Source organism: Cavia porcellus, unplaced genomic scaffold (assembly GCF_034190915.1).
Source record: "Cavia porcellus strain 051 isolate PalLab524CR breed Dunkin Hartley unplaced genomic scaffold, mCavPor4.1 scaffold_16, whole genome shotgun sequence".
NCBI lineage: Eukaryota > Metazoa > Chordata > Mammalia > Rodentia > Caviidae > Cavia > Cavia porcellus.
The window spans coordinates 42,344,557-42,356,610 of record NW_026947499.1 but is presented as its reverse complement, the minus strand read 5'-3'; the positions used below and the strand labels follow the sequence as shown (position 1 = coordinate 42,356,610).

Genomic DNA, 12,054 nt, shown 5'->3' with positions numbered 1-12,054 from the left:
TGTTTGCTGTCTATCCCAGATCTTTCGTTGTACCCCAAAGGCAGCCAAGAGTACAGAAGGAAATGTACACAACTGTGCACAGCAGCCCCTGGTTATGTGCTATGGAGCCCTGTGTTTTGCTAATGATATTATAATGAGACAAACCAGATGCAGACCAAGGCAAGAGTAATTAAAGGTAAAAAAATGTGCTTGGTCTAATTGGTTTCACTTGAAGGAAGGACAGTCTTTTTTTATGTTGTTTTTTTTTTTCCTTTTAAGGGAGATTGGGTCCCTAAAATAGTGAGAATATGAAAAAAAAAATCTGAGCGAAATGGAAGGGTAATGAGGAGCCCAACAAGGCAAAAATGGAAGCAGGTTCCTAGATGGCCTCGCTGATCAAGTGCCTGCATGCAAGCAGCACATCCCTTGGCTAGCATGCACATGCAGGCAGGCTGTGCTCACCGCCCAGGCTCACCTCCTCATTCGCCCACCCGCAAGCTCCAGGTGAGCAGTATCCCACTACTCATTCTGTATCAGGGTGTCTACTATCCAGGCCCCATTATGCCCCAGAGGAGCACCCTAATGATGACAATAATCTAACATTCACACCCAAGGCACAGGGGGGACTTTAACCCAATCTGGCCCCATTATATGCCCCTCTCCGCCCTTTGTAGCAAGCTTCAGCTCCTCCATCTGTAACATGTGGATCACGACCGTAACTGCCTCACAGGAAGACTGCCTGCTAAGCATGAGCTTTTACAAGATGACCAATAAATTCATTTATGCATTCAATTCATGAAATACGTAAGTAAGCGTCACCACTGCCTCAGAAGCTAGGTACCCAAAGGCATCAAGAAACTTAATCACTACTTTCTTGGAGTTTATGTCCTGGTAAATGTTTCTTGACGAGGGGTGGCAGAGGAGTGGTGGGAAGAGACAGAGCCCAGACAAAGAGAGAGAGGAATCAGAATTCTACAGAATGAAACATACGGCAGTGCTGCAGCTCTGGGAATGATCAATAAACACTATGCCAGAGAAAGCCAAGAGGGCTTCCTGGAGTAGGGAGATCTGACTGACTAGTGAGGCAGAGTATGTGGCAGGCAGTATAATGACACTAGATTGAATGAACAGAAGGCATACCACAGAGAGGGGTGAAGAGGGGTGTTCCTTCTAAAGTGCAGAGAATGAGTACAAGTCAATAAGCCCTGAAAAAACCAAGGCCAGGGTATCAGCTGCCTCTCCTTACAGCATGTCTGTTCCCATTCAGTCCAAGAGAAAGAAAACATTTAGACAAGCCACTCTGAGCTGAGGTACAAGCCATTATTACCCACTCAAGCAAAGCAAAATGACCAGTTGCCTTATGAAAGCTGTAATTAGAAACTCAGAGCAGTTTTTAAAACCAAAGTGGCATTTAACAAGACAAGCCAACTGTCAGCTTCTAGGAAGGACAGGAATTGAAAACCAAACGAGAGGCTGATGATGGATAAACTATACAACAATTATCACAATGCTGAGCCAAAAACTAACAATGACTAAAGTAAGTATATAGCTGGCTTCAGCCTTCAAGGAGGGAGCTAAAGTGCTCTGAATGCTCCTGTTCTGTTTCTGGGCCTTTGTTTCCCACCAAACAAATAAAAAGGAAATGAGCAAGAATAATGAATCAATACTGGATACTTCTAGGCAATTGCTTTTGCAATGATTTTGGAGGGGAAGTCTTCCTGCTAGGAAAGAAATCAGGTTGAGCAAATAAAATGTTACCCCTTAAAGACGACACTAGAATATATTAGCTCTTAAAGAACCAAGGACAGGATCCTCTAGGGTCTCTCACCAGTACTTTTGCTGAAGCTTTCTCCAGTAGGAATAGCATGTAGAAAGACTTGGCATTAACCTAGAGCAAGAATAAACAGAGAAGAGAAGGCACTCCACAGAAGGAGAAGACAAGACAGGTAAAAGCTTTTGGAGTGTAAGAGTCCAAAGGCAGATCTAGCCTCAGGTCTGGCTGGATCCAGTTTCTCTGTCTATTGTTTCACCTTCCTCTCTGTCAACTCCACACTCAGACATGATTTCTCAGTCCTGTAAGTGGAAAAACAGTTGCCCCAGGCTCAGTCTCAGATTCAAGGGGAGTGAGAAAAGGTGCATGCATCCCACTCTGAAATACCAGGAGCACTGCTACTTTGGTGATGGTTCCAACTGAAACCCATGTATACCCCTGTCCCCAATGCACCTGGGACACATACCTAGGGAGGGGTGTTATGGATCTCTATAATTCAGGAGCTAAGGGATGGATAGAAGATCAGAGAGAGTGACCCACAAAGAAGGGAAAGGACACTGGGCAGAAATACACAGCCAATCTCAAAGATACCACAGGCAGAACCAGGACTTTAACCAAACTGGTTTGGGCCCTGAGGCCAAGCTGTCTCCACTGGCCCATGCTGCCTTCCTCTGCCATGTAAGAGTCAGATTAGTAAGCTCTTAGGAATGAAGTACTCATGCTCAACACAGACACTTGCCCACAAAATAACTATATGCATGACAGCATATAGTTAAACGCCAGACTTTGGCTACAATTCACAGTATGCAACATAAGAAATTAAGAAACTGAAAGATCACTGTAACTAGATTTCCTTAAGATCATGGGAGAAGAGCTGGATCTTACAATTAATTCAACTGTGGTCTTACTAAAGACAAGGGTAATAAAATTGCTAGGAAAGGACATGGGACAAGCCAGGAACAAGATCATAAAGTGGCCATGATAAGGCCTGTGATGAAACAGAAGCCACTACAATGGAGCTTTGTGATGAGCTGCAAGAGTGAAAGGCCACTGCACACAGCGAGACACTGAGAGACAGGAGATGAACTGTGATTAACACCCCATTGTGGGGGCCAGGTGATGATTGGTTGCACAAAGCCTCGCTGTATCTTAACCTGTCAGGCCTATCTGGAGATGAATTCTGAATCCAAGTCTAGATTCAAGGAAAAACACATAACCTTGATTAATTCAAAATGTCTACCTCTGACCAAAATCAGAGTCCTCATATATTTGATCATCTTCAACTTCATTAGTTGGAAAGTGATATCCTGTAAGGCAGTGGCCTAACCACTACACTTCATGTTAGTCAGCTTTTCATCAATGTCACCAAATACCTGAGAAAAACAAAAAAGAAAAGGTTATTTTGGCTCACAGTTTCAATTCATGGTAAGCTGGTTCCATAACTCGTCCTATGGCGAGGCAGAAACATCATAGCAAAAGGACATAGTGGAGGAAAGCTTCTCACCTGATAGCAACCAAGTAGGTAAGTGGGGAAAGGTCAGAGGGAAGGATAAGGGACAAGTACAGTCCCCAAGGTCATGCCCACATGACTCACTTCCTTCAACGAGGCCCTACTTAATAGCCCATTCAGCTATGAATTCGTCAACAGACTGATCCATTAATGAGACTAGTATCCCCATGATTCAACTACTTCCCCAAAGTTCCACCTCTAAAGATTAATGCACTGAGAACTAAGCTTTCAACACATTGAGCACTTGGGGTTCATTTTAGATCCAAACTGTAACACACTTCATCCTGTACACTTAAATAACCTGGAAAATTGCAAAAAATCCTCATTCCTGAGTCCTACTTCTGATTTAACAGGTCAGGGAAGAGCTGCTGTGAATGAAGCAGAGTCATGAGATTTTTTTTAAAGTGCTCCAACTAATCAATCCAAAGCCAATCTCGAGAATCACTGCTCTACTCAATGGAAAGACAATCTAGTAGCTCACAGGGAAACTCATGGAGAAGAGCAGCTCTCCCTCCACTGTAATTGCTGGAAGACCAAACCACACTGCTGACAGCCCCTTGCCAGCATAAAGAGAGAACCTGGCTGAAAATGAGCCAACACACAGCATGCTGTAGGAGCTGAGGCAGATGGGCTCACAGGAGGAAAGTGTGCACAGTCGTTTCCAACTCTACATTCAGTGACATTGTGTTGGCAATTTGAAATCAACCACAGCAGGAGCACTACCACCATGGAAATCAGCAAACATTCTACATCAGGGCATTTTTTTCAGAGTGCTGATTATCAAACATTTGCCAACACATGACTGCCAACATGGCAGCATATGCGTGTGTGTGTGTGTGTGTGTGTGTGTGTGTGTGTGTGTGTGTGTTAGAAGAGGGGGTATTATCAGTCCTGATAATACTGTTTGAGCTGCTGGATCAAACTACCCCTGGAACTGAATACCCTTGGTGTTCCTTTTACTGCTTATGATAGATTAAATTGAATTTTATGATTTTGTAATCAAAAGACCTCTGAATGATGAAACCATAGCAAAATCAAAGTCAAGCACTAGCTGTGGTCACAAGGAGCAGAAGTTATACCATAATCACAACTATCTGGTGGAAGCATGACGGTAAAAGTAAATTAAGTGGCATACATAAAGAAATATAAACTTGAATGGTTTCTGGGTAAATGGATACATCTAAAGACCATAATGTTAAGTAAAATAAATCATACACACAAATTTAAGTATCACATTGTTTCTCTCATGTGAGAAACTCAGAGAAATAAGGAGCAAAATGAATAATAAATACTGTGAAGTAGGAAGAACATATTCAAATGAGCAGGGGAACAAGGGAGTAGAAGACAGAAGGAAAGGATGTGACAGGGATTTAAAAACATCATTGAAAAGAAAAAGCAGAAACAAAGCTTTTGTAAATGGGGAGAAGAAAGTAAGGAAGAGGAGGCGAATAGAGAAAAAAAATTCCAATATATTATGTACAGGTACATATTCCCCATGATGAATGTCATCATTATGTATAGCAAATATGTGAAATAAAAATAAATATTTCAAAGATTATGTGGGGATATAGCACATTATTGTGTGGCACCAGAACCAAGGTCTGTGAATTCATTTACTGCTAAGCTCTCCACAGCTGCAATGGATCTGAAATCTCCCAAATGCCACAAAGAATGGAAGATCCTGCAAAGGCTCCTGCTATATTTGTATTCACTCATGTGACAAGTATGTATAAAGCACACACCATAGATAACACATGGAAAATGCCAGGCAAGGTCCCTGTTCTTATGGATTATATGCTGCAGGGTGAAGCACAGTCTGAGCAAGTAAGGAAATAATAACTTTGCCACTGTGAGCTACTGATAAAAGCACAGTGATGAAATTGTGAGAGGGCACAACCTAAGACAAAGTAGTCGGGGAGAGGTGCTAACATGTGAACACAGGTAAGCATGACAAGATAGATACTGACATGCAGATATTACAGATGGGCATTCCAGCAGAGGGGCAGCAAGTGCAAAGACCCTGAGGGAGAAGCCAGACTAGAAGACAGCCTGAAGGCCAGTGTGGCTGAGAGAGTAAGGAGCAATGTGGCAAGAAACAAGGTTGGAAATCTCGAAAGCACCAAAGACCATCAACAAAATTCCAGATTGGAAAAGCATTTAAGAGTCTTAAACAGTAATGAGATTAGACCTGATCTGTTATTATGAGATTCTGTATATGTCCCACTGAAACCAGACACCTATGCAGGCATGTACCAGCCAGCCAGCTTTGGTAAGACTGTTCTTCCTTGCAACCAAAGAAACCAGCCTCAAAGAAAGGTATCTCAGTTGCTGCATACAGGGCATAAGAACAGCAAGCCATGCAAGTGAAGATGCTCTGAAACCTGCAGGATGCAAAGTTATCAGGAGATCACCCAGAAACAGGATAGGATGCTGGAACCAGTTAGCCCATGACTGTCCTTCACAGAACAGGCTCATAATGCACCCTGCCACATTCCAGGGGGCCCAGGGTGAGTGACACCCATATGAGGACAAAAGCACATACTGGTGTGGAACAGAGACTGCTGAACATGTCACCCCAGTGAAGAAAAACCCACTAGAGTGGGGCAAGTTCACATTGTTTTACCATACTGTCCTCCTAGGAGCTCTGTGATAAGCTGCAAGCTACAAGCATGGCCATATAAAGATCCAAAAGTTGACTCTCCAAGAAAGGGCTTACGAGACCTAGAGACACTTTTCTCTTCAAGTGATGGTTGTCACCACCAATGGACAACCCCATTCCAACTTACCAGCAGCCAACAGATGGACTTCTGACTTCCTACACTGATTGGCCCAAAGAAGAACAGGCCTAAATACCAGGCACCCAGAAGCTCTGTGACTCATTCCTGTTACCCAAATTGCTTCTGTCTATATATCTCTGAGTGCTTGGCTAACATGAATCCATTAACACATTAAGCTGGTCCTATACACAAGTCACTCAGTGTCTAAGCCTGAGAGGATTCCCCTGACCTCCAAGTGCTACAGTGAACCACCTGAAAGCCTCTGCAGCCAAAAGCCGACTTGCCATGCGCCTTGTTTCAAAATTCAGCAATAAGCATGAAATGAAAACCTGAGTTTGGAGAGTGATCTCCTGCTCTTACTACCTAAGTAAAACTGCTCTCCACTGACTTCCTGGAGCACAGAAAGGGCATCTGAGCTCACTGATCTCTGGTGTCCAGTAAGAGAGCTACAACAGAAATTTAATAGCCATTCTAGTTTCTAGGGAACAAGAACTCTCTTGCCACACCTCTAATTCTCGGTGAAGAGCACAAAGACAGCCAGCTTCAGAGTGAAACCTCTAAACACAAAAGGAGACTTGTGTTTTCAGTAAACTTCTAACTTTTAAACAAGGAAAAACAGTGCTGGAATGCCAAGTAATCCACTCTCACATTGAATCACATCAGGAATTTTTAAAGTATATATTTCAATTAATAAAAGCACAAAAATTCTATCCCATAGATGCTAGTTACAACGTGATTTTCTTAGGAGGCGTCATAAAAAGGAAGAAAACAGAAATCTGAAATTTGGTATCTAAAAATTTAAAAATTGTCAACAACCTATGCTGAAAGTTCATTTTAAGTTCATTTTATTGATCCTGGAAGCATTTTTCACAACAAAAATGCAATAATGGAGATAGGCTCAGAACAGCCCACAGTATTCCATCCACCACTGGAGGTAACTGAGGCTTCAATGATTTTTTTCACTCTTATCCCACCGATGAACTCACAGTTTTATAAACAATTTCCTGCTGAAGGACACAAAGAAGCTTTAAATAGAATTTAGGGAGCTAGAAGGCATTTTTATGTCCATCTCCCACATCAGAAGCTAAGGGCACTACAGGTACAAAACGGATTCTCTCTTTCTTAAATCTCCTCCTGCCCTGGCTCCTCCAGCTCCAAGACACTTGGAGCCATCACAGCCCAGTCAGTTTGTAATCAAAGATTTCAAACACTGATACAGCAACAAACTGGGGTTAAGGAATAAATGCCAATTTCTGGAAAACAGATGACATCACTTGAAACTAGATAAAAATTCTTCAAAGGTGGCTAGTATGCAACTTTACAAAGAGTTGCTTTTTAAAAACAATTTTTAAATTGAAAAGCAATTACATTATCCCTAGGAAAAACTAAGACATTTAGCTCCCTGCCCCTAAAATACTCCTTTTGTGTTCCTAAGGCTCTTGCCAAATCTAGGGAATAATGTAAGCAAACAGGGACAAGACTACCCAGCTAAATAATCATCTGAGGGACACTGGGAACTGGGCAAACTAGTATTATCTATAAAACCTATCTTCCTGCCCATTTCTAAGTCCTTGAAACGCTGGTCATATATGATGGAACAACGCAAGCTAATGATGTCACTGCTTATGTAGTTCAATCTATAAAACCCCTCCTGTAGTAACTGGGCACAAACATAGCTCCAGTAAGTGCAATAGCCCAGCCAATTGCCAACAGACATGCTAAATACTCCCTGGTGAATGTTTGTGCAACCCATTATCACTAGACTTCCCAAAGGGTGCTGTTGTTAACTATGGCCCTCTCAAGGACTTGCTGGGTGCCACTTATAGAGTTCACATCCCTCATGGATTTCCAAGCAGTGCTACTGTTGAATGTGCACCTCTCCTGAAATTCTTCTAAATGGTGCTACTGCTAAGTGTGCACCTTCCAAGTGGAACTGTTGGACTCCTCTTAGCTTCTCCTGGACCTCCTCCCTGTTGGCATCAATTATCCCTATCCTTGCCAGTAATACTACTCAGCAAATCTTAAACTTTCTCTCTCAAAAGCTGGCTCTGAGTACTTTTTTTCAGTCTCTCAGCAACCTACTCCACTGCCCCAGGACCTCCGGGCTGTGGACAACATTTTTGAGGTATAATCTGACATATGTAAGCAATGTGTAATGACCAAACTAAGAGAAAGGGTTGCCTTTTAATAAGATTGCTTCATGGTGCGTGAAACACAGTTGGTACTCATTAGCATTTATGAAGTGAAGGAGTGAACTGCAGGACTTAGTAAGCAACAACAAGGCATCTGGTACCTGCAACACTTGAAAGTTCTCCTAAAAATCTTGTGCTAAAGGAGAACATGCAGGTATAGTGGCATGGTCTTAAATTACAGAAAATGCAATAAAGGGCTCAAGATGTGTGGAGTAGGGGATTATACTTAATTATCTCAACTCCATTTAAAAACTATTTCAGTTGCATCCTGAAAACACTTGCATCCTGAAAACACTTGCATCCAGCTTTGGCTTACAGAATTCAAAATGTACCTGAGGAAATGGAACTTTGCTGTCTGTTATGGTTTGTGTCTCGATAGCCCCACAAAGCCTCATGAAGTCATTGGGGTAGGATTCTAGAATTTGTGATTGATTCAAAGTCCAATGCTGGGATTATGGGTGTGAGTGTTACATCCACCCTAGAGATGATGTGGCCTACATACAATATGAGGGACAGAAACAATCTTCTCTGCATGCTCTTCCCTTTCATGCTCTTGTCGCTTTTGCTGTCTTCTACCACCATGAACTACTGCTCCTCTGATCTTCCCTCCTTTAACTTTGGGTTTTGAGTATTTTGTCCCAGCAATAAGAGAAAACACACTGTCATTAAAAAAAAATCCTTCTAGGGGCTGGGGATTTAGCTCAGCGGCATAAGCGCCTGTCTTGCAAGCAGGCGGTCATGAGTTCGATCCCTGGTACCAATAAAAAGGAAAAAGACAAAAAAAAAAAAAAAAAAAAAAAAATCCTTCTGTACACTGTAGGCTCTGTGTGTGCATTTGAGGAAGAGCAATCCAAAAATTCTCTAACTCAGAAATATATTTCACAGTGTTGAGTGTGTATCTGTATTCCGGCACTAGGGAGGCTGAGCCAAACGGATGGCAATTTCAAGGCTAACTGTATAGAGTGAAACCCTCACTACAAAAAAAAAAAGAAAAGAAATCCACAAACTAAGATGAGCGGTGCTTCTTTTTTCCTAGATTTAAATTTTTTGTACCACATCCAAGTTGTGTAAATAAAGTACAGGTTTCACAAAAAGGAACAGTCCTCATGTCACATGCCTAAGAGTCATATGTCAAGATGTACTAATCTTGAACCTTTCACAGAGCCAGACTTCCACAGACAGGGGTCGGCAAAGAGGCATATTTAATATGTTCCCCAGGCCACGCCATCTTCACATTAAAGTTTAAAAATCTTTAATACACAGAACCAGAATATGGCAAGAAATAGCCAGGATTTCTTTGCATGCTAGAAACATGTAAAACCCTGCTGAATCTCTTGGGTTTCCATTAAGAAACTTTAAAATAGAGGAAAAGTACCTAATTCATCATAGTTACTAAGTCAGATGAATATACACTTAAACTTACTAAGAAGAGTAAAGAGCTAAACAAATACTCTTCAACATACGTAGTGAATTAGCTAGGGACTGCGGTCAAGTACTTGCCTGGCATGCACAAAGCTCTGGGTTCAGTCCCTAGCACTGCCAAAATAAACCAAGTCACTGAGTAACAAAATAAAAATTAGAAAACCAAAAAGTACATATCTGCATAATGAAATGGATTCAGGGCCACAACAGTAGAATCTGTATAAAAAGGCCAATAAGTGTAGATAGGAAGTGTATGATTAATGCTGCACTGACAGGCTCAAAAGTGTTACAGCAACAAACCAAATATGACTGCAGCAAGGCATATTACAAAAAAAAAAAAAAAAAAACAAAACACTCTGATATATTTATCCTTGTCACACAAACATCATATGAAACACACAAGCATAAAAGAAAATTCATGTTTTTATGCAAGCCATATCCAGACTATACTCCCGTCTCTAAAACATAAAAAATAACACCTATTCATTATACAGTGGGTGCTGTAGCTGTGAACTTCATCACTGTTTCGGTACATTCCCACATTGACTGCAAGACACTGATGTGATGTTTCCTCACACAGCTAAAAAAAGAAAGAAAAAGAGCTCAGGAAAGCCAATGGAGCCTGAACTCAAAGGCAGACCTATGACTGTGGCACATCTATCTTTTGTTAAAATGCTCATTCTTCTTAAAGAAAATTCTGTTATTAGTCAGCTGAGGTCAGGACACTCAGCAAAGTTAAAGATACTTTTGTCATATTGACCTGAAGGACACTTTTCCATGACAAGCAAATACATCGCAGCACCTTGTTAGAGATATCTGCTGGATGACTGTTTACTTTTCTGTTTACTTGTATTTCTGATTAATAACATGAATAATAATTAGCTAAATGCTATTCAGTACTTATTCTCTGGTAGGTATTATGCTAAGATGTCTACACAGACTGCTTCACCAGGTAAGTGCTGTTAACCCCATTTTACAGATGACAAAATAGAGGCACAGGGATTATAAAAAAACTTAACCATTCCTCCATTCTGGCATTCTGTGACCATGCTACTCACCGGCTGTGATTTAGTCATGTCACAAGACTCCCTACCATGCAAGTGTATCAAGATTTCTACACATAAAATTTCCTAAGTGCACAAATATTTGTGACTATTGCTAATAAAAGTTTAGTAATCTTACAATATTAGTTTTTATTTAGCAAAAATACATAATAAATTTTCTGAAATCCTTACCAGCACCATTTTTCATAATTCATGTACATATGTGCTCATCTGCCGTTGAATGTCTGCTTTGTGCCAGGCACAGGGGTTAAAGAAATGTTTGCCCTTCCCCACCTAGGCTCAGTCCCTCCTCACCTTCAGCTGTTTGACCTTCTCTTTTCAGCATCTGGACAGCTCCTACATATTTCTTCAGCTGGACCTTAAGCACCTCGTTTTCTCTGCAGGTACAAGAATATTAAAAAAAAAAAATGTAAAACTTGGCAAATTAGGCCTAAAAAGGGGTATAGGGGAAGTTATGTAAAGAAAAGCACATGATGTGCATCTTATAAATGTTAACATATTCTCATATTTCAGAGATCATCACTTACCAGGCACGGTGTGTTTGTGGAATACCTGTAAGAATTTTCCTTTCTGAATGGGACTAACTGGTCCCACTATCCACAAATTTGGAATATTACCACATGCTGTGCTCATACCAATCTGTTATGTGCCTATTTAGTGTCAGGCATTCTATAATAGAAATACATACTAGGCACTCACTGTGCATTTACCTAGGCAATATTTTTATCAACTATTACATGTATTAAACACCATTTGCCAATTATTATGCCAAATTCTTATACATCATCTCATTAACTCCCAGACACTAGCACAACTCCCATTTGGTAAATGAGTAAACTAAGGCATATAAAAAACCAAATCAGTGGACCAAAAATCTCCCACCCAAACAAGATTATACTATGGAACAGAGAACTCAGTCTAAGACAAGAGTCTGCCTTCTGATTCTACTTCCCAGGCACACCAGCTAAGGATGAAACATCAGGATCAAAACAAAACTATAATTTGTTAAGTGTTTTACCACATAGTTTAGATTTTACATGATCACTGAATCATGTATGCATGTATTCATCCATCCTTCATTAAGTAGAAACATGTAAGAGAAGCAATGACCAGATAAGGTGTCTGATCAAGACCACATGGCCAAGGTCAGTAAGACACAATGCCAAGATATGAACCCTTATCTTTCTTCCCCACCTCAAGACCCATAAGAGCTTTTCTGTCTGAGAATTCAAATCTGATCTTTCATAAGCTACCCCAAAGAGAAATGCCTCCCCTAAATTCTCTTTGACCTCAGTTCACTTCAGTTCTTATGCCTGAGTTCTTTTAAACAAGCTAGAAT

At 41.0% G+C, this 12,054-nt stretch overlaps 1 protein-coding gene across 6 annotated transcripts in view; it reads right to left on the bottom strand.

The window, feature by feature from the left end:
* The window catches only part of Snx29 (sorting nexin 29), a 560,183-nt gene that overhangs the window by 329,775 nt on the left and 218,354 nt on the right, over positions 1-12,054 (bottom strand). For all 6 annotated transcript variants that reach the window (XR_010039850.1, XM_063226557.1, XM_063226558.1 and 3 more), the window contains one exon: positions 11,010-11,092. Coding sequence is in view for 5 of the 6 variants with exons in the window: in XM_063226557.1 (XP_063082627.1) it covers positions 11,010-11,092 (83 nt within the window). In the remaining variant the exon portion in view is untranslated. The remainder of the gene's footprint in view (positions 1-11,009; positions 11,093-12,054) is intronic.